The 26,774-nt window shown below is 35.0% G+C and overlaps 2 protein-coding genes across 17 annotated transcripts in view; one reads left to right on the top strand and one right to left on the bottom strand.

The window, feature by feature from the left end:
* LOC100680429 (protein unc-79 homolog) overlaps window positions 1-26,774 on the bottom strand; it is a 2,400,004-nt gene that overhangs the window by 747,883 nt on the left and 1,625,347 nt on the right. The gene's annotated exons all lie outside the window — the stretch shown is intronic.
* LOC116416262 lies at window positions 22,149-24,410 on the top strand. The gene is made up of 4 exons (XM_031923974.1): window positions 22,149-22,234; window positions 23,238-23,363; window positions 23,488-23,750; window positions 23,859-24,410. Exons 2-4 carry the CDS (start codon window positions 23,261-23,263, stop codon window positions 23,874-23,876), a joined length of 384 nt encoding a protein of 127 aa, XP_031779834.1. The 5' UTR covers window positions 22,149-22,234; window positions 23,238-23,260; the 3' UTR covers window positions 23,877-24,410.

The following is a 26,774-nucleotide window of genomic DNA, read 5'->3' as shown; positions in this document are numbered from 1 at the left end:
ATTAGATAACAAAGATAATAAAGATAAAGATAAGGATAATAATCAAAATTTAAATAATAAAAATTGATCAAAACAATACTCTTAATAATACTGTATACTGTGTACTGATAACAGCACTGTTAGTGCTGATAATGTCAACACTGATCATAATAATACTGATTTAGCTCTTTCTGCTTCGACTTCGACCGTCCCTGCTAGCAAAATTGCTGATATAAAGAGTGCTCAAGCAAAATCACTGGCGGATATAAGTGCACTGCACTACTGTTCACTGCCATCATTAATGCTTGACCTTTCTAGCAACCAGTTTGATCTCCTTGAGAGAACAGGTGGGTGATCTAAGAACTCTGCTAGTGGAGAAGCTCGATGCCATTAGTCAGAGATCAGACCTTGGTCCAGCGGTATCAGAGATGATCGATAAACTAGTGGATAGAGTCTCGTCACTTGAGGAGAAAATTGCATTACAGCAAAACTCTAAGCTGGAAGAGTTGTATGATGATCGCTTTCTGCACTCACAAGAAAATAAGATACTTAAAGAAAAACTAGAGGAGCTTACGCGAGTAATGCTTGAAGTAGAAAATTTTGTTGATGGTGCTCGGTCTTGCTATGATGATGGTAGTTCTAGGTCTAGTCTTAGTAATAGGTGGTGACGCAAATAATAATAACAATATACGGTATATCAACGTCTCGCATATGCCTTCGGAAACGAGTAATAGCCTGGTACAGAGTAAAATCTTTATAAATGAAATGTTAAGAAAAAAATTATTTTTGCAATTTAATAGTCTGAAAATTTTAGCTCGCGGTATTGGTTTCAAATACACTTGGCATAGAGACGGTCGTTTCCTAGTAAAAATGCGAGATGGAGAATTGTCGCATTCGTTTAAAATCGCAGCTAACCTGCACGCGATTGCTGCATCGTATGACTGTGCAATAAGCACTAAAAATTGTGTAATTAATGGTAATGTGAGAGATGTAGACGCGGCGAGTATAAACTTGCATACAGTGACTAGTGAAAAGACTAGTAATAATTGATTAGATCGTCGATGGGCATACTGACAGACTTTGAGAGATCAGAGAGACCGGAAGAACTGCTGACGAATATACGCGGACGACCTGCAAACCTACACTCAATGTACGAGAGACAATCTTCGTGACGGTATGGATCGTCTGTCGACTGTTGCGAGAGCTGTGTCGGGGTGGGCGTCTGATAATGCTTTGCTTCTTAATACTGGCAAGATTAAGGCTTACATTTTTGGTTTGGACTGGCGTCGCTCGCGGAGTACATAAGTCCGGACCGTTACAAATTGGGGATTTTGGTTAATAATAATAACAAAATAATAACAAATAATTAATTAATATAAATAATAATAATAATAATCATTATTATTATTATTGTTGTTATACTATTATCAATACAAATAATAAATACAATAGTGTCATATAACTATAAACTATGCTTTTATAAAATTGCATAGTGCATTGAATTGAGGTGGATTAGAAATCGATGGAAAAATAAAAAAGAAATGCAGACGATGCCAGTCGGCTTATTCATAATATTCAGCAACTTTAGGTTAATTTTTTTGACACTTGTCCCCCATCTAGACTACTGCCATTTTTGTACTGCTTAATAATGATGTAAGGAATGCCTAGCCAAAATGGCAGAATTAAACCTTACGATGTCACTTTACATAAATATTCTGCAACTTTCGGCTCCACTGCTACCATTTTGTTCCCCACCTACGCTTCTGCCAATTTTTTTCCGAGTTTCTCTTGTTTCAAAGAATGCTTGTATAAATTTTCAAGTTTGTACTAGATGACGACTGTGGTTGGCAAAATTTACGTGTTTGATTGCACGCCTACACATATATACCCCACTAGGACTTATGCCGAGAGAACTATCGACTCTTCGATACTTATCAAATCGATATCAAAAGAGAACAGGCTTAAATCTTATCACGACCGTCTTTAGATGACCGGCTCTTGTACTACTATAACTCTAGCCAGTGCAGCATCTTGAAAAAAAAAATTAATAGATATATCGACTCCGTTGATTATTCCATTAAACCCACCTTACTGGCAACTGAATCAATCTATCGCAAAATGGAATCAGCAAACAGGCTTGACGTAACACTCCACGAAATAAATCGAAAAAAGAACACAACTCAAGACCACATACAAGACGTGATCAACAAGTATTATTGAACAAACTCAACCTCACTCCTCTGCATTAACACATTCAAAATGAATTAATGCTAAAAGAAAAGACATGCAGTAATATTAAAAATTTTAATAAACGTATAAACAACAAAAAGAATATTATCTTGCATGTAAATATTCGAAGTATAAATGCAAATTTCGATAAACTAAAGATTTTAATAGAGTTTAGCTATCAAACCAGCGATTGTGATATGTCCTGAAGTTTTTAAGCAAGTTTATTATAATTAATACAAACTGAATGGCTTAGATTATGAATATATAATTTACTATAACGAAAGTAGGATAAATAGGAATGACGGAGTCATAGTATCTGTCAATGACAATCTAGTCTAACATACCGAAGTTGTTCAAGCAGGTAGAATTAAAATAATAAATACTAGGATAACTTTAAACGATAAAAGTAGTCTTGAAATATCGGCTTTTTACAGATCGCATGGGATACCAAAGACTAAGTTCATACTAAACCTTAATGAGTACTTAACTAAAAAGAGAAATGTAAAAAATCACTTAGTGATTAGTAATTTTAATATTGACCTGCTAGACTGTGATCAGCATAGTCAGGATTTTTATGCAATTTTCTTAATAAGGGATATATTCCTGGTGTTGTAGGTATTACAAAGCCACCTATAGGTAGAGCCAAGGGATCATGTATCGACAATATTTTGATTAAGTCTCATAACATTAACACAGCCACATATAAGCTTAGACATGATATAACGGACCATTACCCGATCATCATTGCTGTAAATAAGCTGAAGGAAGTAACTAAAAAGCCATATGTTTTCTTAAATTACAAAAAACCGCTGCCAAGTCATTGGCACTTAGCTTCCTCCTATTCTGCTAATGGATGATAATTACATGGGACAATCACCTCATCCTTTATTGATTTAAATATTCGCATTCTTCTTCTTAGAAAGATGTTCAATTACGTAATAGTATATTACTTATTGCTTTGCTCGATCGGGAGCGATCTACTTTATGCACTCGTATCGTACACTTTTCTATAAAACTTTTGCAAACTTCGTGCACACGAATTTTTGTGCAATGTGCTATTTTTTTCCCGCAAGCTATTGAGAATGGGGTAATGAATTCTATTAGCGCGCGGCACAATGAATTGTTTACGTTTTGGTGTCAGTGAAAGAATAAATCGTCGTTTCGTGTAACGTTTTCCTTTTGCAAAATCTCATGTGTGATTTCGAATGTTTCAAAACCTAGATTTTGGAATTTATTGGGGGCGGGGGGGGGGGGGGGGGGAGGAGAGGAATCTGCTTTTTATAGGCGATTTCGAATATTAAAAAACCCATTTTTCATTAAATAAGAGGATCCAGCAACTTCCGGATCAAAATTAAAGATGAGAATTTGCAATAGGGTTAATATTACACGAGACGAGGAATTCTTTCCCGCACGCAAAAACGACAACAAATCATTCCTGCATGCTATATTATTTACTAATTTTAAGGAAATATTAAATATATTTTGAAAATCACATAACGAAAGGCAGTGTGATATCCTAGTTTTTCGTAATTTTGTTTTATTATTATTATTATTAACCTCTTAATTTAATTTCCATAAATAAATAAAAAGTAGCAACAGCTAGCATAATAATGTTATTGTTTTCAATAATTGTAATAAATCTATGACTGACAGTTGGTGTGGTTAGATGTGTTTTTTAAATATCAAATTTGTATTTATCAGATCAAATATAATTGGCATACCCTTCTATAAAAATCTACCGTGATTTACAACATTATAAATTTTTATGATATCTTTGGAAATTTAATTAAAGAAATTCACGAGAAGATGGAAAAATTGATTTGCGAATCTGAAGATATTAATGTTTGTTTTATTCGTCGACATGGAATCGTAAGTATTTTAACGTTATTCCTAAATGCATTGTATAGTATATCTACAATTTTTCTGTATTCTTATTAATATACTCTAATGAATATAGTGAAATTAATTTTAAAAATGTCAAGTGTTAAAAATCAGCACACTGACAAAAATCATTACTTACTCCGAGGAGAATCAATCTCACTATATCTTCAAGGTGAAAATCTGCTTTGTGTTTCATGATTCTCTCACATCAAATCAAGTAGCGTGGTAGCGCCACGAAAGCGAGTTTGAGAAGTAGACAAAGCTTTGGCGCCCGTTATTTACTTCTATATTGGTATCCGAGATTTTAATTTTAAGAAAAACGATACTTTCCATAATTGTTTCTAGGTGATTTTTACGTATTGTCATATTCGTGTGCTAATCAGGGATTTTTAATAGAAGTTGTCAAAAAACACGCTGTTATTTATATAATATGAACAATCTTGTATATGATTTGCTTAAATCATTATCTTTTTTTCCAGTGTGAAAGGACGGTGAAGTTAGCTCCGCACCAATAATAATAAAGAATTGCTTTTCCACCTTTTTTACATATCCTCACATTTCTCATATCGTTGCGGTGTTACATACAAAAAAATATTATTGCGGCGTCGTAACAAATTAAAATTTATATAATGGGTATGCAAATCATTTAAGGGCGGTGTCTAGATGTACAGGGTGGCAGATGACGAGGTCTAGGTGGTGCGCTCCGTGGTTTTTGGTGTCTAGGTATAAAAAACATTCACGGGCGTTGTCTAGGTGTACAAGGTGGCCGGTGACGTGGTATAGGTGGGGCGCTCCGTGGTTTTTTGTGTCTAGCTGTAAGATCATTCGAGGATGGTGTCCAGGTGTACAGAGTAGCCGATAACAAGGTCTAAAAATCATTCAAGGGCGGTCTAGGTGTACAGGGTAGCCGATGACGAGGTCTAGGTGGTTTGCTCCGTAGTTTTTGGCGTCTAGGTAAATGAATAGTCATAAAAAAAATGGTTAGTCATAAAAATGTTACAAAAAAGCTGTGGTCGAACGGTGCTAAGAATGCTTATATTCTATTTTTACGACAAAGAATATGAAATACTTAAAAAAAATTACAAAAAAGGATTGAAATCTCTAAAAAAATTAACCCTTAAACAAGTAAAAGGTTAGACGAGTTTGATATATTCCGCAACGAAATTTTCAGATAGAAAAGAACTGAGATCAATCAAACAAAGTCAAGTTTATTATATTTAATCGTGACGGAGCGAGTGAAAACTCTCAAAATAATTACTACGTAACTTGCCATGCCCGTTTTATTTTGTTTATTGGTAAACAACTGAAATTTTCTTGTTATGTATTTAGAACGTTATACAAACACGATAAGTGCAATGAAACGGGCATGGCAAGTTACGTAGTAATTATTTTGAGAGTTGTTCCTCGCTTCATTACAATTAAATATAATAAACTTAACTTTGTTTGATTGATCTCAGTTTTTTTCTATCTGTAATTTCGTTGCGGAATATATCAAACTTTCCTAATCTTTTACTTTGTTAAAAGTTAATTTTTTTTAGAGATCTAAATGTTCTAAAACTTATCCAAATCATCTTGTTAAAAAAATGAGCAAAACCATGAATATAAAATTATCTATTAAATTCATTCTAAGTATATAGAAGAATCATTTAAACACAAAGTGGATTTTTATCTTATATAAAAAAAAAGATGGTTGTACTTTTCAAAATTATTCTTTTAATGCCTACTTGCCGTCCCGTTGTCTTATAGTCTACGATGTGTATGGAGTAAATCATATAGATACTTACTAAAAACAAATTATTGATTACTTAACTATCAATACCCGCATAAATATGAAAATTTATCGCCTTTTTAATCGAAACAGATCTTAAAGCAAAATTATCATAGTAAAATAGTGCATTATGAGACGTGTTACTTAAATGGTTTTTATTTTTACACAGCGTAGTTAGTGCACGAGCGTAGCAAGTGTGATAAACACGGTTCAAAAAAGGACTACTTTAGCCGCAGATAGGAGTGACTTAAAAGCGAATTTTAGCCACACTATACTATAAATAATATTATACTTCCAAAACTACTTACTATTTTTTCAATTTATTAAATTAGGTTTGAGATTTGTTCTTTGCAACAAACATAGTATATTTGCAGATTTTTCCTAATAGTACATCCTAATAGTAAAGCTCATTAGATTATAATAAGTAAATATTGTAATTTTAATTAATATTATCTAACAGATTTACACCTAAAAAGTAATAATGACAGTGTTTCATCGATAGACTATAAGACAACAGGACAGCAAGTAAGAATTAAAAGAATAATTTTAATAATCCTATATACTTAAGAAGAATTTACTTGATTTTTTTATATTTATGATTTTGCTCATTTTTTTGCACAAGATGATTTGAATAAGTTTTATAACAGTCAGATTAGATGTGATAGAATCATGAAACACAAAGCAGATTTTCACTTGGAAGTTATAGTGAGATTGATTCTTCTTGGAGTAAGTAATGATTTTTGTCAGTGTGCTGATTTTTAACACACATAAAAAAATTTATTTAAATGTACATTTTTGAAAATGAGTTATATTGATAGATACATGCGTATCTACACTATATTAAAATTTTATATTTAGTCGATTTTGTAAAAACTCTCCAAAATTTTTGAAAAAAATTAAATCGATTTTACAGTAGAAATGCCATAACGAATGCTTTATGTATTAATGCATATCATAAAATATAATCAGTTGATTTGGTCCGGATAACATAAATGCTGCGATTAAATGTTTGTGCAGATATAATTTATTTTTAGAGCTCTGTGTGTTTATGAGCTTGAAATGACGAATGTTAGATAAATTCATGCATATTAGAAGATGTAATCTGCAGATTTGGTTTAAATGAAAGGGATGTCGCAAATAATTATTTGTGTAGAAACTGTTTTTGTTAATGATTTGTTTGTGAGTATGAAATGAAAATTAAAATGTAACTTAAACATGTCCCCTCAGACTGAGCGAGAGATATTTCTAAAAATTATAAATTAAATATTGCTAGCAACAAATTTTGTTATCAACAAAATATCAATTAAACATTGCTAGCAACAAAATTTGTTGCTAGCAATATTTAATTCATATTTTTAAGAAATGTCTCTCGCTCAGTCTAAGGGGGCATGTTTAAGGTACATTTTAAGCCTTGATAAAGTGAAGAAGTCAGTCCGAATCTTTCAGAAAGCCGTGACAAATGACTAAAAACACTTATTTATATAGTAAAATGCCATAAATTTTAGTCAATAATATTACAAGGTTTGTACATCTTTTTTTTCGATAAAAATAGTGTACTTTTTATAAATTTTCAGTAGTATACCCCGGACTATGGCGCGTTAAAACAAACCCCCACCCCTCCTCCGTGGAGTGGAACCTGTCTTGACGTACCATAGTCTGGGGGGAGTAGACATCAGAAATAGATGGTATGATAACGTCTCTCTCTCTCTCTCTCTCTCTCTCTCTCTCTCTCTCTCTCTCTCTCTCTCTCTCTCTCTCGGTCGTGCGCGGCTCGCGAAAGGGTTACAGACTTCAGAAAAAAAAGACCATGACAGATACATGGTTCTTTACCCTGGCGGAAAAATATGCAGTTTTTTTCTATTTTTTTTTGCTTTTTTCTGTTGTTTGGTATTATTATTTGTTCATTATTTGTATTTTTTTTTGTATAAATATGTTAATCTTTGACCGAATTTGGAAAATTGGAACAAAAATAAACAGTAAAAAACTAGGGATAACTATTAAAAACCGATATTAACCAACAAATCTAAAAAAAAATAAAAATAAACAGATATAAACTATAATAATTAACAGAAAACTTAAAATGCATGCTAAAATTGTAACATGAAATTGACGTATATTAATGAATATAAACTTTAAAAAACAGAAATAAACTATACAATTTATAAAAAAAAAATTTTAAGTTATAATTTATCGTAGTTTTTATTATACATATAATAATAGTAAAAAGCAGAAAAAAACAAAAAAAAAACAAAAATTAGAAAACAAGAACACAAATGAATAAATTTTAATAAAAACAAACATCGACAAATAAAAAAAATCGATTATTACTTAGCATTTGAATTTAAATTATAAATATCAGAATAAGACATTAAATTTATAAAATTTATTTTAAAAACAAGTGTTTTAAATATCACCTAAATTTTTTTTAAGAGAAGGAAAATGTAGAGGTTATATATGTAAAAAAAACTATTTATAAAAATGTAAAAAAGAATTTATTTATAAATACATAATTAATCACCGAGACATCCTCTTTTTATTTTACATAAGTAATTTTTTGCATTTACTGACATTTTAATACACTGCCCCTTTAAATCTTCTAATTGACATACCTGTAATTGATTCTATTTAATTATACATTCTTTAATGTGATTAATTAGTCGTAGATTAAAAATTTTTTCTTTTTTCAATTGAATAGGATTATACAAAATCAGTATTTTGTTTTGACTGTCATCATGAAAAAGACATATTTTATTTATAATACCTGTATGACCAGTCTTAGTTTCTATAATTGAATCATTAATTTTTATATCTTGAGCGTAAACACTGGTAGTGTATCGAATTCCTTCGTAAATCAGCTTTTTGTAACTGTAACATAAACCACCACAACCGAGTTGCTGTTCTTCTTCAGATAGTATATAACTCGTCCCATTAATTAAAACAGCTTTATTAACTTTTACATAATATTTAAGACGACTTTCAAAATCTTCAGTGAATACAACTACTCTATTTCCTATCTCCAAATTTTGGCAAAACGAAGGAATAGATCTATAAAACATGTATCGTTTTGCTATTTGAACTGGTATATCAGTAGGGCTGGTTTTCATTTGTAAAAGTAGTCGATTTTCGTTTTCAAAAGCAAATGCATCATGCACATATAAGGGTCCTAAATTACTTACACTCCTTGTAAGATGCAGCAATAAATGAATATTGTATGTCATCTGTTGTTTACCAAAGTATTTTTGGAAAAACACGACAAATTCGACTAATAAATTTTGTGCAACACTTAATTTTTCAGGTACGATAGAGTCACTTAGTAAAATTTCTATTGCTGCTACGAGTTTGGACAAATGCCTTAAATACTTGCTTTGAATTATTCCGTGTAAAGATACAAGACTGTAATTTAGTAGCCATGAACGCCATTCCGAGGCTTTCCATTGATTCCTGCTACTCAAAGATCTACACGTCCTTGCAATTATTTTTGGAGATTTAAATGACAGAAGGCGAGCATCGATAGCTGATAAGTCAGCTGGTGCTCCTACATAGTAAGGCTCATGACATTGGCCTAAAATTAAATTTGTATATTGTTCCGTAACACCTAAATATACACAATGCATGCTGTCTGGAGTCATTCCCTCACTTAAATTAAAGTGCACTAAATTCAGTAATATAGATGGTCCTTTTACTCCATTAACCTCTTGCGTCTCAACCTGTCCAGTTTCTGGATTCACTGATCTTGTTGACATCATATCCTGAACAATTTCATCGTGAGTTCGATGCAGATGTACATTCTCATCTATTGGATACTTCCTAGTTCCTTCAACATTTTCTGTCGGATGATAACAAAATGTATAACCAAAAATTCCATTAAATTGCTTCATATTTAATAAAATACATCTGCAAACGGAATCCACACAACAGCAAAAGGCTATAATTTTTGATTTTATTGTATTACTATCCATTTTCCATTCTATTCCTTCAGTTGCTATGTCATTGAATTCTGTAATTATAGGTTGCAAAAAAGTATTCAAAACAGGTTTTTCCTCGTTTATCCACAAACCTACTAAAATCATATGTTTGTCTCTTATTTTTGGTGGTAACTCGTTTATTTTCAAGTATACTGGCCAGGCATTTACTTTGCTCGAGTCACTAGTTTGACACCCATCAGTGTTTAATATATATGAAAAATTCCATTTGTCGTGTAAAACATTTCCAGGTAAAGATAAAAATTTATAAAGGTTACCGTCATATACATCTTCAATATTATTGCTGTTTTGTTTTTGTCGATTATATTTATACTGAAGGTGTTTCTTTATCATGGGATTTTCCAGTAGTTGTTTTAATTGTGATTTAATATTCAGTGTCAAAAAGTACGGACATTTCTTAACATTTTATATTATATGTTCGCAAGAAGGACAAACTGCAGTGTTTGATAAGTGTGAACGACTTCCAATATACATTTTACATATTGGACAATAAATATGATAGTTAAACCACTTTTTATTTTCAGGAAAGAAATTAAACAATTTGTATTTACTTAAATTAATGACATCTTGGTCAAATAATTTGTTAATCAAATTGAAAATATCGAGCATGGCTGTCCAAGTAAAGGAATGACGTACCCCTAGCATAATACACATTAAAATAATCTCACCATACGTAATGTTAGTTTTTTTCTGTAATTTTTTATTCAAATACTGTTGTCTTTCAAATTTTTTTCTAATTGATTTAATATTCTCTTGTTCTCTAACTTCATTTTGTTCATTGTTGCTCTCACTTTGTATACTATCAACATCATTTTCATCACTACTTTCACTTTGTATACTATTATTATTTAGAAAAACGTTAATCCAATCTTCATTACTATTCTCTGCTTTGCTGTCAATAAGATATTGATTTATCTCCTCTCCGATAGAGGTAACGTCTTCAGACTCAAAATGTAAATTTGAACTGCTTGGGAAGCAGATATATCATGAGATAATAACTGTTGATTTTTCTCGTCACTACTGCCTTCACTATTTTCAAGTAAACTCTGAAAATATAACATTTTTATTAGTTAATTGTTGACAACTTTAGGATGTTTAATGCTTTGGTTATTTAATGTTACCAAAGCATTAAATATCCACATTAAGTTGGCAACAATTCAGAAATCGCCATCTTTTAGTCGACAGAGCATAGTCGCACGCGACTGTTGTTCAATTGTGGAAAGCACCGTAGGATCGACAGCGGAATTAGTTGATTGTAATTCACTAATTGATAAGAAAATGAACTAATCTCGTCGTCGATCCTACCTACAGATGAGCCCGTCGCACGGAGCAACATGGAGATCGATTCTTAAGGAATGAAATGTGAACCGACTCAGTCAAGAGAAGAGAAAAAGTACTATTTTAATTCGATCTAATCGACTTCTCCAGGAAAAATTGATTCAGTTAAATAAGAAGGAATGCAAAAGTGCCCAAAGAGGTTAGTTTACAAGAGCTGAAATTTGTACATCGTTTTAAATTCCCAATACAAATTTCAAAAATTGAATCTTTATTTGAGTTTTCCAGTGAGAGCGAATAACTATCATATCAGTGTGCTAGCCGCTTACATACTTTCGAAGCCCACATGCTGAAATAAATTTGATTTTTATATAAACACCTATGTCTACATTTTGACGCTAAATCTATAGAGTTCAAGATGAAAAGCCGAACAAGAACAGTTAAATAAAAACTGACACGGCAGTCTGTTTCCAAATAATTTAACAAGTCTCTACACAAAATAACAGACATGAAACTTGAATATCATGTATTTCGCATGATAATGATAGATTTGGGCATCGACAGTAAGTGGCTCACAAACTGATAAGATAGAAATATTTTTTGAGAATCACTTCGCAGACCTGATCATTGGTGACTTTGGACACATGGCACATGGCACCACTTTTTATAGTATTTACACTTAAGCAACACAAAGATAATGAGAATGTACAATATGGTTATATGTACTTGTTTATATGAGTGCATATATGTAGGGTTATGTTTCCACTCTTAACACGTACCTTTAAAAAAATATATTTATTGTTGTAAAAACATATTCTTCAATACGATACTTAGATTTTTTTATCTAGTTTGGATGCTGAAAATAGTAACAACAGTCACATTGTTATTATTTTCTGTTTTTAAATTCGCTAGCCAGTCCTTGGGCAGTGACATACTGAAACAATTTCTTTAGCAAGATATTTGGCACTATTATAAAATTCAATTATGAACAATATTGTTTCAACATAAAAAAAAAACAAATTATACATATACTTCAATTTATTTGCATAGCGTTGTACTTCAAACTATTTTTCATTTATTTTTATTTATTCAAATAGGTGCTGCAGCTGATAAAGAGTCTGGAAAACAGCCTTTAAAAAAAAGAGAAGGATTCCCAACTCCAATAAACACAAGCAGTAGCATAAGGGCTCGTGCTGATGCAGTAGAGAAGGCGTATTCCAAAGATGAGCCAAGCAAATTTTATATTAATTTATGTTATGCTGCTTGGTGATTCAAAGATCTATCTGAAAGATGCATTAAAAAGTCAAAAAAAAACATTAGAAGCTAAAGTTTTGACCCCAAAAAAGAAAAGGACGGTGAACAAACATTTTTCTCACTACTTAGAGCACTATGATTACTCTGATTATATGAGCAAAGTATATACTGCCAAAGTAAATACATATGCTCATAGAGCTATCGTAAATGCCAAAGCTCACATGAAGTTAATAAACCAGTATCCAGAATTAGATGAAAGTAACGAGGACGGTGATGTAGAAATTATAATGGTATTATTAACTATAGTTCCTATGATTAAGAGATATAATAATTTAATATTATTGCAAGAGCTTTAAACGAAAACATTGTTATGTTTCTAAAATATTTGTAAAAGGATGTATTAATCAATAAAAATGATATTGTCATGAAAAAATGCTATGTAAATACAATTAATTTCCGTTCAAAATATTCATTGTTATGTATTTTATATTAATATATGTATCACTAGCATCGATCTGTTTTTCTGTGCTTTTACTAACTTATAATTGCATTTATCTTTTTTGCGTTTTTTCTCGTTATATTATATTTTTTCCCGTTTTTTCTTACATTTTTTTGTTTTTTCCTGTTATTTCTAATATAATTTTGTCATTTTTAATTTATGGCTGTATTTTAATGCATTTTATTGTTTCAATTTTCCAAATGTGGGGAAAAAAATAGTTTTATACAAATTTTTTTACAACTTTACACAAATTTTTACATTTTCTAACAGAATTTAACATAAATATTCGATTTATAACTACAACCAACATTACATTACAAAATAAAACAATAAAAAGCAAAAAAAAAAACAGAAAAAAACATAAAAAAACAGTGATTTTTTTCCGCCAGGGTACCTCTGTTACACTTGGGGCATATCCATAAGTAGCAGTTACAGCAGTACAGCCAGTTGATCCCTTTTGTGTGTCCGTTTAGCCAAAAATTTGCCACACACAATCCACATTTTTCGCCGTGTAGAATTCGCTTTTTTTCTTCATACAGCTGTCGAGGTAGCAAAATTTACTGTTTGTTGGAAACCCTTTAAAGTCTTCGTATTGTAATTTGTCACTGTTGTTACTGATGGTTTTAACATCGATGAATTCGCACGATGACTCCGAGCTTAAGTCAGACATTTGTATGAAGTTCGAAAGATACTCCTCGGTCTCACTAACCCGGATACTCTTATTACTAATGGTTTCAATATCGATGAACTCATCCGGTGGCGATGACTCTGAACAAAAGTCAGATATTTGAATGAGCTTTAAAAGAGTCTCCTCCATCCTACTAACCGGGAAATTCTTGTTACTGATGTTTTCAACATCGATTGACTTGCACGATGACGACGAAGAAGACGACTCGGAGCCATCGATGGAATCGCAGAATGACGTCGTCGAAGCCGATGACTCGAGGTTAAAATCAGACACTAGCATGCTTTTCAAAATAGATACATCCGCACAATTTAAGTATAAATATCGCATGATGATAAATACTCAGCGCGAAACTACTGACGCTCAAGCACACATATGGGCGGGTGACTGAAGACTGATGCTCGCTGAGTTTGAAAAAATTGTTCTTCTCTTATTGTTTTGCTATGTATGTGCGTGTTGTTCAACGAGAAGAAGAATACATATACCTCAAGACCAGATGCTGTCTACAGCTGCCCACTCGTCTTTCGCTGCATCTTGAGATGTGAGAGTCGCTGGTGATAGCATTCTTAAAGACGATACTACCTCGTAGTCTACACATGTTCTACACCTATTGGATATATGTCTCTTTTATTATCTTTTTAGATAATAATGTTAACTGGCTCGTTTTCTTATGGTTTATCGCTAATTGCGATATTTAAACACTTTCTTATTTTTTCTTTCTACACTTCTTAAATCTTCACTTTGTACAACACACCACCGAATTTCTCCCAAATAAATAACGACGTATTTGGGTTTTAGGCCTTCTTTAAATTTTTTAAATGTGAGTGTATAATTCAGCAGCTCTATCACAATGTAGCATACATATACTGTACACACGGTAGTAATTCGGCCACATTAAGAGTTCTACAACACGATAAGTCCATAATCCTGGGAACGGTACTTGGTTCAGAAGTCGTAGGCGATGTTTCATTTTTGGCATTAAGTCGTCAGAAAGTGGAACCACTCGCGCACCAGACACTGACACCTGTTGATCTATCTCACTAGGTAGATTCGCTGTAAGAGGTTGTGTATCTTTCAGAAAAATTATGATTAAAAGTAACAGTTCTCTAGCTTTTCATTTTTATCCTACACTATAGCTTGTATCTCAAAGATGGTTAGGAAAGCACTGATGCATGCTCTCCTTTGGAGGTGTGACTCCGTAAAACGTTTTTAGCCCTGGCTAAACAGTTGCGGTCCCACACTGTAATCGCATACTAGTACAATGTATCTTCTTACTTACTCTTTTATTCATTAAAGCTATACAAAAAAAAAATCAACAATTATAAGATTATGAGTGAACGTGCACATAAACGTATACAACTACATATTTTTTCTAAGAACCATTGCGCACAAATTTATACAAAAATCAGCAATCATAAGATGATGAGTGCACGTGCACATGAAAACTTACAACGTATACAGCTACATATTTTTTTTAAGAACCATTGCGCCCATCAGTATAGTCGGTGACGGTAAATATCACCCTTCTTCTTCAGTTTCTTTATAAAAGATGAATTATTGACGATTTATGTATGTAGTAATAAACAAAATAAAATTTATAAATAAAAGATAAACTATTTTTTAAGTGATTGTCATACATCTTTTCTGGTTACAACCACATTCAAGTGCGAAAAAAGAAATGTCGTACAGTTAGACAAAATATTAAAAAAAAAAATGGAAATTCATCTTGAAATGTATATTTATGTTGAGGCAGTTTAAAATTTGACGATCTATTGAAATCTCGAAGTCGAACTTGATCTCTAGTCGAGATTTTGCCCAAATAGGCGTCGGACATATAACGAAGGTCGGAATAGGGGTTTTGCGTCTAAAAAACATCGCAGACCAAGCGTAACCAAAAAATTTTAAATTTTATCTTTAACAATCGTATCGTGGAAAAGCGTATGAGTTTCCTAGATGTAAGCAACTCATGCGTCTTAAGTGACGACGCTACTCAAAGTCGCACACTCTCCAGATAGCAATATGATTGGCGCTTAATCGCAACAAATCTACTACACGTATAATAATACCGCGAAACTTATTTTCAGTAGTTTTCTATTATGAAAGGTAAATGAAAGAGGTCTTTTCCGTACAAAGCCCTCATGAAAAGTGACGCACAGTTTACGCTGCGCTTCTTATTTTATGTCCAATAGGGAAAAATGGTTAGAGTAAAAACGAATTTCTATAATGCCCCGCCGAAATCGCCACGTATATACAGAACTCATACAGCTGCAATGCTAGCGCCACTGCGCCACTATCCGTGGGCGTGGGCGTAAACAGCATATTACCACCTCAACAGCCGCATACCTTGGGTATACAAAAATATACAGATGTCCTTTCGCTAGGATAACGCCAATATTATTTAGACCTAACGTTTTTTTCCAAAGCACACAGCTTCTCGGAGATAAAAAGTTATTCTGCTATGCTGCCTTAAAGAACGAAATTCAGTCAAAAACTTTTCTCCGAACCGTATAGTTCTACACGTAATTCCACACTCACAGTTTAGCAAAAAAGTAGAAATAGCCTTTTTGACAACGATTTACTCGATCAAGTGTGCGCTATAACAGACGCCCATATGACCCGGAAGAGTTGGACATCATTCTGCACGAATTGCAGCCCAGGACTGCAACAGAGCCTGCTTCTACTACGACTAGTGATGTGCCAGAGCGTGAAATATGTGCTGCGTATTTCGATGCGGATATGATACGGGTGTTGACCAAAGCGATAGGCGATCAGTGCGAAGTAGTGAAAAATTCTCTGAGTAACGCCTTGGGTAAAGTGTTATTTACAGTGACCGACAGCAATAGTTCAGTGTTCGGCAATAATACCACTAGTGCAGCATCTAATGTATGGTCTGAGCAAATTGGCGATAATTTGTTCAAAGTATTATTCAAAACGCCAGCAAGCGATGAGCCCATGGAGATATCGCCTGCTAACGTGTGTCGTGAATCCGTGCCCGCGATATCTACCAGTACCACCATCTGCGACGAAACAATAATAGTGCCAACGTCGATCTCGCCACGTATGGCGCAGAAATGTTTAGCCTTATGACTGCTGAAATACTTGCCCTGATTCCGTCGACTAATTGTGAAGCAGAGCAGCAGCAGCAGGAGCAACAACAGCAGCAGGCGCAATAGCAGAAGTAACAACAGCAGCCGAAGCAACAACAGCAGGAGCAGCCCCAAGAATTGCAGAATTTTCAAGATATTCTGCGCATAGATGAAGGTTTGATGCATAATCAGCGCACGGATAGTCTGCGGGTATACAAGAAAATGCTCCACCATCACTAGCGACTATCTTCGGGCGCAGATCAAACGTACCGCGCTGACCGTGTCCAACGCACACAAGCGTTTTACACGTATAGTTTGGAATTCTTGGAGCCCTTCAAGAAACTTGAACTAGTGCAAGCGCTCCAGAGGACAATTAACAGGAGTGTATAGTGTATTAACATCGCAGTAACGGATTCGTGCCTAAGAAAAGGCCACATGTTTATGTTTGCCTTAGCGCGAAAAATATTAGATGCTATTGATCAAAATTCATCAATAGCATACGCATCGTAACAGACGGATGTATCGATAAAACCAGACTACCACGTGTGACAAGGATAGAGGCCTACAGATTGTTGCACTACCTCTGTATGCTGCAAGTATGCTGTACCGCATAGTAAGAATTACTTTTTTTATAACTTGTTTCTTTCCATATAATTTAATAAAAATATTTTTGTTTTTTGTTACAGTTGCGCAAAATATTCCGATTTATGGTTTCAGAAAGCTGCGCTGGAAAACGTAATGCATGTGGCACAGCGGCCCAAATTAGCGCGCTACGAGAGCGATCACTGGGACACGACCGTTACTAATAGGCTGTGGATGGTGCCATTCAGCGACAACGTTTTTAATGGGCTGATCACGCGCGAAGATATGGCGAAAATCTTTACGCCCGTTGAGGTAAAAAATTTGGCGTATAGACGTTTTGTCTTCCCGCCAAAAGAAGACATAAAATAATGAACAAAATTATTATCTATATCTACTATGTATTATATATAGCCATTATATGTAAGTTATTTTTCAAGATTATCTGAACAAAAATAAATAATACGGTTTATCGTTAATACAAAAAATGTTCGGAATTATGTTAAAGAACCTCTTGCGTATACCATGTTTTTTTTTCTAAATAAAATTTTAAAAATTTTTTTCTTAAAAAACAATACATTTTATTATTATTTAGCATGACACCTTTCCTTTATTTATTCCACAACAACCCTTCTTAAAAAAGAAATGCAAGAAAAGTGAAGCCGACTAAAACGAGGTCTGATTGGCTGCTTTTAAAAAAACACGAAAATACAAAATCTAGAAAGTATTTACGAATTAAAATAGATTTCGTTTTGACAAAATTATTTATGATATAAAAGCAAATTGAATAAATAATAAAACAATTAATACATAATTAATAAATTTAGATTTAATATTCGTTAAAAAATATTTTTAAATTGAGGAATTATAATCTCAAAACTTAAGACATGTCCAAAAAGCATACAAATGAAAGCAGTTGCTCGCGCAAGGTGCGCAAAATTTTACAAGTTTATTAAAAAAAGACATATCTATTCCATTATTTAATGTTCACTTAGCAACAGGTACTCGTTGTCAGTCCCCCTCGAAAAATCAATAATGACAAACGCCATAACAGGCCCCCCGGCCAAGAGAGAGATAACGAGACAGAGGGAGATGTACGCCATACCGGCATAGACCCCAAGCTGAGGGGTGGGGGGAAAATCAATGAAGCCGGTCTTGTTATATAGCCCTTCTTACTACTTTTATACGTAGACAAATCATACATTCAGACCTCTGTGGCCCCATGCGTCGGCAGCGCGAAGTTATTTGTATTGCTTAAGGACGAAGCGACCAGATTTAAAGCTGTATATTTTCTTAGACATAAAAATAATACTTACGAAAGACTTAAATGTTTTGCTAATGTAGTTAAAATCCAATTTGGAAAAGATATGAGAATCTTACGGTCGGATAAGGGCTTGGAATATAAAAAAAGTGTGTGACAGAATTCTTAGAATTCAGAGGCATTAAACACCTGACGTCTGCTCCGTATACTCCCGAGCAGAACGAGCACGCAGAGCGCAAGATGCGTACTAGAATGCGCGCAAACAATGTTGCTGTCGCAAGATTTACAGACGCGCCTTTGGGCGGAAGCCATAAATACGGCTGTATACCGCCTAAACAGATCGATTGGCGCCTGTTCGAACGAGGCAATGCCTTGTATACTCTGGACTAAGCAAGAACCCGATTTGTCATATTTACGCATTTTCGGGTGCGACGCTTTTGCTCACATACCCGATGCTTTACGAAAGAAATGGGACGACAAGTCAAAGAGACTAATTTTGGTAAGTTACGACGCGGACTCCTCGAATTACAGGCTTTTTAATCATAAAACTGGACGCGTGACAGTATCAAAAAACGTATCCCTTAACAAAAACTCTGGTAAATGTAAGAGCCAAGATATCGGGGAAGTTCAGATCGATTTTAACGACGAAATTCGCAAAACGCCAGATAATGACAATCAAATACCACGAGCGGAACCCTGAAATGAAAACGTTACAAATCCAGCTAACGGAGCAGTCGCGGACGAATTGGTTAGAGACGAGGCAGAAACGCGAGAAAAGCTTAATAACGATGACCCCGGAGTCGAAATCGTCGACGCTATCGCAGCGCACGGTCAGAATCCGTGTATTGACGTAATCAAACTGCCCAATTTACGTTCGCGAAATAAATTGCTTCTGCCTCAACGTTACCGCGCAGACACCGTCGTTTGTGAGCCAAAAAATGAAGGCTATCCTTATATCTAATAGAAACAAAATGGAGACAATAAAACTGACAGTAGACAGACAGGAAACAGACTCCCAGTCAACCATTAAGTACCAAGAAGTTGAGCAATAAGGCCGCAGAAGTCGGTGCTGCACTATTGCGAATAATGCCGAATGTGGGTGGACCAACGCAGGGTCGAAGGTTACTCCTAATAGCCAGTGCAACAACATTAATTATGTTATACGGTACCCCAATATGGGCGGACGCTATGTTGGTGGACTCCTATGCACGAAAGTTGTCAACAGTTTATAGGAGAAGTGCACTGTTGGTCGCTTCTGCCTACTGAACAGTATCAGAAGTTGCAGTGTGTGTTATCTCAAGTATGCCGCCTGATGACCTTCTAGCAACAGAACAAAAGAATATATACGGATAAATCCAGCGTAATGATAATACTCAAAAGGAAGTTTGTAAATCTGCGAAGGAACAAACCCTAGCTGAGTGGAAAATACGATGGGACTTCAGTGGAAAGGGGCGATAGACGCACCGCCTCATACCACGTATTGTTGGCTGGACCAATAGATGACACGGAGAAATGAATTACTACCTTACGCATTTTTTGAGCAGACATGGGTGCTTTCATGCCTACCAACACCACTTCAAGATAGAGGACAATTTCAACTGCCCAGTATATTTGGAAGCAAACGAAGATGCGGAGCATGTCTTCTGCGACTGTTTGCGATACGAAGTAAAACAAGAAGAACTCGAGTGTTACCTTCAGAATAGGGTGACCCCTGAGTCAAGAACGACAGCTATGCTAGCGTCAAAAGATGGCTGGTATGTAGTAAACAACTTCGTAAGGACCATTCTCAAGAAGGTTAGAAATGACGAAGAGAATAGAAGGGAAGGACAAGGCGAAACAGCTGAGTAAAACTGTTGCTAGACGTAGACCATTAGGTAGTATATACGAAACGCTTCTCGGACTGATGCAGAGAAACGTAGGTCATAGAGTTCATCCTTTACTCCCCTGCCTGATGCAGAGGAACGTAGGAGCTAGGGTTGAGTACCTCTATGTGCTCCTCAGACCGATGCTGAGGAACGTAGGTAACTGAGTTGAGCCCAGACTCCCTCAACCGATGCAGAGAAACGTAGGTGTCGGGGTTAAGTTTGTCCAGAGGATGGCCGGTCGATGCTGCTCGAAGCAGACGACTGGACGATGCAAAAGGAAGAAGACCGCAGGACAATGGGGAATGAAGAAGACGAGTTTGATCCTGAACCCCTAATCACCTTGGTGGATGGGGAATGTACGGAAATGTCCAACTTCAAAATAGAAGCCAAAAAGAGGCTAGTTAACAGGCCCCACGGAAGTATTGTTAAACAATAGTACCTGTGGGGATCCGGTGTCGGAGGGCAACTTGTGCAGAGCTTTCTCTGCCAACGACAGATAAGAAACACACACACACAGACACACACACACACATATATATATATATATATATATATATATATATATATATATATATATATATATATATATATATATACACAAACATTAAAGATTAGGCGTGATCAATTTATTCTGCATTACAATGGATGTCAATAATATTATATAACGTAATAATTTCGATAGCAACGAAATTACAGATCTAAAAAGAACTAAAATCAATCAAATGAAGTAAGTTATAGTATTTAGTATAATATATGTTATACAATATTATAATGATATATTTTTACAAATACAAACACAAAACTGTTAGGATAAATTAAGGAGGTCCCACAGTTATTATAAGAATATGTCGCCGAGAAAACTTTGAAAAGTATACAAATCGCATTTTTGAAGGCTCTTTCGTCGACATATTTTTATAATCACCCAAAAATTTGCACGATGGTAGATAGTTACATTACAAAGGGCGAGTAACTCTTGGTTTTTCGTAATTTTTCTTTATTAATTTGTTATAGAAAAGTTAATTATTTCTTCGTCTGCTATTTTGTGGCGCGAAATTTGAATTTTCAATTGACTTTGGGACCCCCTTAAGGTAGTACTACCAGTAGGAGATTAACGGTTCAGAAATCAACGAAACTTTGAGTATAGATAGATTCTACTTCAACTAAGACTAAGTTAAAATTTAGTGAAGGTTTGGAACCTAAGAAAATGTTATAAACATTTTAAATTCCATAAATCTGCATATTTCGCTTTAACGCGTAATTGTATTAAACTGACGGTTCAGAATTCATTAAAATTTTGCAGGACGTTAATTAAAAAATATCGATAAGTGTAAGCCCCCTATAGGCAAAAATTTGGAGCCAGTAAAAGAAGTAATAAAGAAATAAAATTTAATTTTTTCGGGCAAACAGCTGTTTACACATAAGATGCGATATCTATATGGCAACGTCGTAAGAGGTTAGAATGCACGCGCTTTTCAAAACGCCACCTACTCGCTCGAGTAACTGTTGGCGAGTCTTCGCGCCGCTTGCCGTCTATAGTAGACTACAGGGCTAATCTAGCGCCACCATGCGGGCAGCGCTAGGTATTCACGCGTGCTCTGCAAAGTACTCACTCTCCTGCCGACCGCTCTCGAAGCAACAGCCCCGTTGCCCGAGTTATATATATAAGAAGAAAATAAAGAGAGTTATAACAGAATATTAGAGCCTAGTTTAATTACGAGTTCTCCTCACCAACCATCCAACTAGGATTAATCTAACAGGTTGTGGGCCAGCTCGCTGGAATAGAGGAAGAACCGAGAAGAAGACCACTCAGAAGTTTTTATTTTTATCTTTGTTCAGAGGAAAATAAATCAGACGTATCAGAGGTCTAGAGGACAAATTTCAGAAGAAAACGTAAGTACAAGCTTTTGTAAGGTGTAGTCAGAGTAGTAATCAGATATAGCAAAAGAAAGTTTAATTTTTGATCGGTTTCGGGAGTGTGTTGTGTTACCGCATCGACAAGAAAAATGAGAGTTGCGTAAAGAATAGTAGGAAAAGACAGTGCGGTGTCTTAATAATTACAGAATAGATCAGAAGGTTATAGAAAATCAAAAGTCTTAACACGAGACAAAAGCGCGCGACAACGAAACGCACGAGAGCTCGCCGGCAAAAGCCTGCACGAGCCGATTCCGGGAATCGGGGGGAGGTGAGCCGCGACTAGCGACGCTGTCAGAGTCGAGCGCGCAGTTTGTTGTGCTCTCTTTCTCTCTCTCTCTCTCTCTCTCTCTCTCTCTCTCTCTCTCTCTCTCTCTCTCTCTCTCTCTCTCTCTCTCTCGGAATCAAAACAAATTTTACACGCACGGGTTTTTCTCGTAAATTTTTTTTCTCCTTTTTGAGTTTCAAAATATATGGTCTAATCAGAATCAGACGTAACGGATTAGATTGGCTATCGGTGCATATATATAATAAATAAAATCAGAGAAAAATAATTCCAGTTATATCGTTCTCACTCCTATTCAGAATGTCAGAGTTATTCGAGTAAATCAAAAAGCTTCAATTTTTTGTTGGCTTATTAGTGTTCAGATGCACTCGAATAAATTTTAAAAACACGCCTTGATAGAAATTTCAATGAAACGGCGGTGCAGTGAATTTGAATTTCTATAAAATTTAAAATTATCAAAAGATAATTACACTTTCTTTCGTGATTTCTTGGACGACATACGCGTGTGCGATCGCCCCCTCGCAAATTATTAAGTGAATTGCGTTCGTTTACTTAGACTGGGAGGGAGCACGTGTGTGGCGTCCGGGAGGCACGGTGCTAGTGCTTGATTTTCAAGCTTGGTTTGACTTGCAGTGCGGTCTAACTTGGCAGAAATCAAAGAAAACTGTCAGAGTGAGCATTCTAACTTTATTTCAGAGGAAAAGAACATCAGAAGCGTTATGTCTGATTGGAGTCTTTCAGACCCATTACCATCAAATGAGAAAGAGGTGGCCAACGAAGGCAACGAAAATCAAGTGGACGATCATTTGAATATCCACCAAGGTACAAAGTGTTTTTAAATCAGAATATAAACAATTAATTCAGAATCAGAAGTTAGGCCTAAAATTCAGAGTTCAAATAATATATAAAAATTGAATACTAATCAGAGAAATTGTTTATAATACATATTCAGATATAGAAGGGTATACACCCCCGGGTACACCCCCAAAAAGAGATATGGAGGGAAAGTCTCAACCTACTGACTCACAAATGGAGTGGAGAATGGATAATCTGGAGAATGCTCTCGAGAGACACTCCGATATACTCGACAATCATGCTGAAATAATCAGAGATCAAACAGTAGCCATACTCGATATGAAGGAAAATATTGACAACCTAAACACCGTCATACAGAAACTCACAGAACAAATAGGAAAATTAACTTCAGAGGTAATTATCCACCCTGCCAGTTCCACACTCACAAACTCTGTCTCACTTATGTCAGAGACATAAGTGAGACAGAGTTTAGTAACAATATCAATTCAACAAACTTATCAGACGGAACAAGCGCATTAGGCGACCTCAGCAGAGCTTGTAATGAACTCAGACGATCTATTGCCCTAAACGCAACTAATTCAAAAATAAACATAAAGAGAAATTATAAATTAACAAAAAAAGTACCACTTAACATTTGGTTAGACAATATAAATGCTGAATTAAAAGCTAATAATCTTGCAGACATACTTGACGATTCTCAACAATCAGACGTTTCAGAGACAGTAATAGAAAGACAAAACAGAAAAGACCAAGTCAGAGACATTCTAATAAGTCGCGTAGATGATTATTACCATAATAAGATTTTACAAATAAAAGACCCATTAGAAATAGTGATTAAAATCAAAGAGTTCAGACGAGCAGAGGCCAATGTTACCGATTCTTCAGTCAGAGAAAAATTATATAGTCTCAAAATGAACAATAGAGAATCAGTAAACGAATTTTGCGATCGTTTTGACTCTATTATCAGAGATTTTGAAAATTGTATTACCAAAACACCTCTGACGGAGGAAGAGATAAGATCGGCCTTCTTTCAAGCTGTTAGTATAAAATTTAAAGAAATCAGATCGGTCAATATTATCAGACTTCAAGCAACCAAATCAGAGATGAGCCTTGATGACATAAAAACTTTGATACTACAGCTGGAATCAGACAGACGCAAATCAGACGGTCAGCCTTCAGACGACAGGCAAAAAATTGCAGCTAAACAGGCGATAATCACAGACAAGTGTTATTGCTGCAATAAGGTTGGACACAGAGCAGCCTTTTGTCCTCTTAAAGAGTACAATCTATGGTACTGCTTTTATTGCCAGGCTGTAGCTCCACACAAAGGGGATGATTGTCCAAATAAGGACAATCCCAAAGATGGGTATGTAAAATCTTATACATATAACAACGCAAACACACTACACAAACACAACAGTAATAACTTCAGAGGTAGAGGTAACAGAGGAAGGGGTGGTTATAATAATGTCAGAGGTAGAGGAAATAATGTAAGAAGGGGATCTTTCAAACGCAAGGTCGATATACAAACACCAGGCCGAAATCAGAAGGAGGGATACAAGGTCAAAGCGATGCTAACAGGTAACAACACACATATAATTAATAAAACACCTACAAAACTAGTACTTATTGCGGACTCTGGCGCAACAGAGCATATAGTAAATAAGAGCATAATTTTAAGTAACTTCAGAAAAAGTTCAGGCGAATATATCAGAAGTGCAAATAAAAATAAATCTGCAAACATTTCTATAGACGGCAAAGGAGATTTAATTTTAAAATCAGAATCAAATGAGAATAACAAAATAATTTTGACAAATGTAATTTCTGCCAAAAATATTTCAGACAATCTGATCTCTCTCAGACGTTTTGCAGACGTAGGTTTGAGTATTTATTTGGATAATAAAATACTTAAAATCTACGATAAAAATTCAGGCGAAGAGTATTTAGCTGGGACGTATGAAAAGCCAAACTGGATAATTTCTTTAAACGTAGCAAAACATGAACAATCAGATGAGCAACAAGAAGTCTACGATAAGTATTCATGCACGGCTAACATAGTCTCGGTAGACGAGTTCTTGCAGCAATCTCAGTCAGATATCAAGGATCTTGAGGATCAAAACGAATCAGATGAAACTAACGCATCAGAGGGAACTCAGATGAATCCGACTGAGATTGGGAGGGAGAAGCAGCAAGAACGAACTGTACAAGAATCAAATTCATCTAGTCAGAGAGAAGTTTGTGATACAAACTTAGATGAACAAATTCTGAACAGGAAAATCCTAAACATAGACGACTCGTCAGACGAAATGCTGAAATATCTACAAAACAATGTGAACAACAAATCAGATAGACAAGAAAAGAAGCTGAACGAAGGAATGCTCTGGCATATCAAATTAGGTCACGCTTCTCTGCAATATTTACTATTGCTACAAAAGTCAGAAGATAAACTCAGAAAGGTAAAATTCGACAAGTCCATTACAGACTGCGAAGTTTGCGTCCTAGCAAAAATGGAAAACCTGTCGTTCTCAGAAGTCAGAGTCAGAGTAACAAGGCCATTAGAAAGGATACACACAGACACAATGGGACCAATTAAACCAGTCTCGTATCCTGGGGAAAATAAATTCATAATAGGATTTATAGATGATTACACCAGATTTGCCAAAGCATACTCTACTAAACACAAAAGTGAAGCTGGAGATTGCTTAGAAAAATTCTTGGTAACTACAAGAAATTTACTGGGCAAAGAAGAAAAAGTGTGTTTCATCCGAACGGACAATGGCACTGAATTTACTGGAGGTAAATTTTCAGAAGTTATGGAAAAGGAGAAAATTGAAGGAGAGTTCGCACCTCCTTACACTCCACAACATAATGGAACCGCTGAAAGGTTTAACAAAACCATACAGTGGAAAATCAGAGCGCTCATGATAGACTCTGGTCTACCCAAGAGCATGTGGATACTAGCTTTGGAAGTGGCGGTCCATATCTATAATAGAACTCCACACAAAGGAATCGATTCAGAGATACCAATCAAGAAAATGGTTCCAAATGGAAACATGCATCTAGACAAAATCAGACGTTTCGGATGTTTGGCCTATGCCAAAATACCGAATGCGACGAACAAGTTTTCAGACAGAGCAATCCGTACAATCATGGTTGGATATTCTCAAACTGGTTATGTTTTGTGGCACTCTGAATCTCAGAGGTTCATTACATCCAGACACGTGAGATTTAATGAAAAACTGGTGTATAGGGATGTGTATAAAACTGACCTAAGAGAAAAATCAGAGACACAAGAAATATCAACAGATGTTGTCAAAACACAACCAGATATACCAAAAGATTCAAAATCAGAGAAAGAGAAAAATCAGAAGAGAAAAGCAGATGACAAAAATTCAGAAGATTCAAAGGCTAAGAAAC

The sequence above is a fragment of the Nasonia vitripennis genome (genome assembly GCF_009193385.2).
Source record: "Nasonia vitripennis strain AsymCx chromosome 2 unlocalized genomic scaffold, Nvit_psr_1.1 chr2_random0002, whole genome shotgun sequence".
Classification (NCBI taxonomy): domain Eukaryota; kingdom Metazoa; phylum Arthropoda; class Insecta; order Hymenoptera; family Pteromalidae; genus Nasonia; species Nasonia vitripennis.
This window is presented reverse-complemented; position numbering and strand designations above follow the sequence as displayed.

Coding starts and splice junctions, on each gene's coding strand:
- LOC116416262 (XM_031923974.1), top strand. CDS start 23,261: ATGTCTGATTGGAGTCTTTCAGACCCATTACCATCAAATGAGAAAGAG. Junction 23,364..23,487: donor TCATTTGAATATCCACCAAG/GTACAAAGTGTT, acceptor TTTATAATACAT/ATTCAGATATAGAAGGGTAT.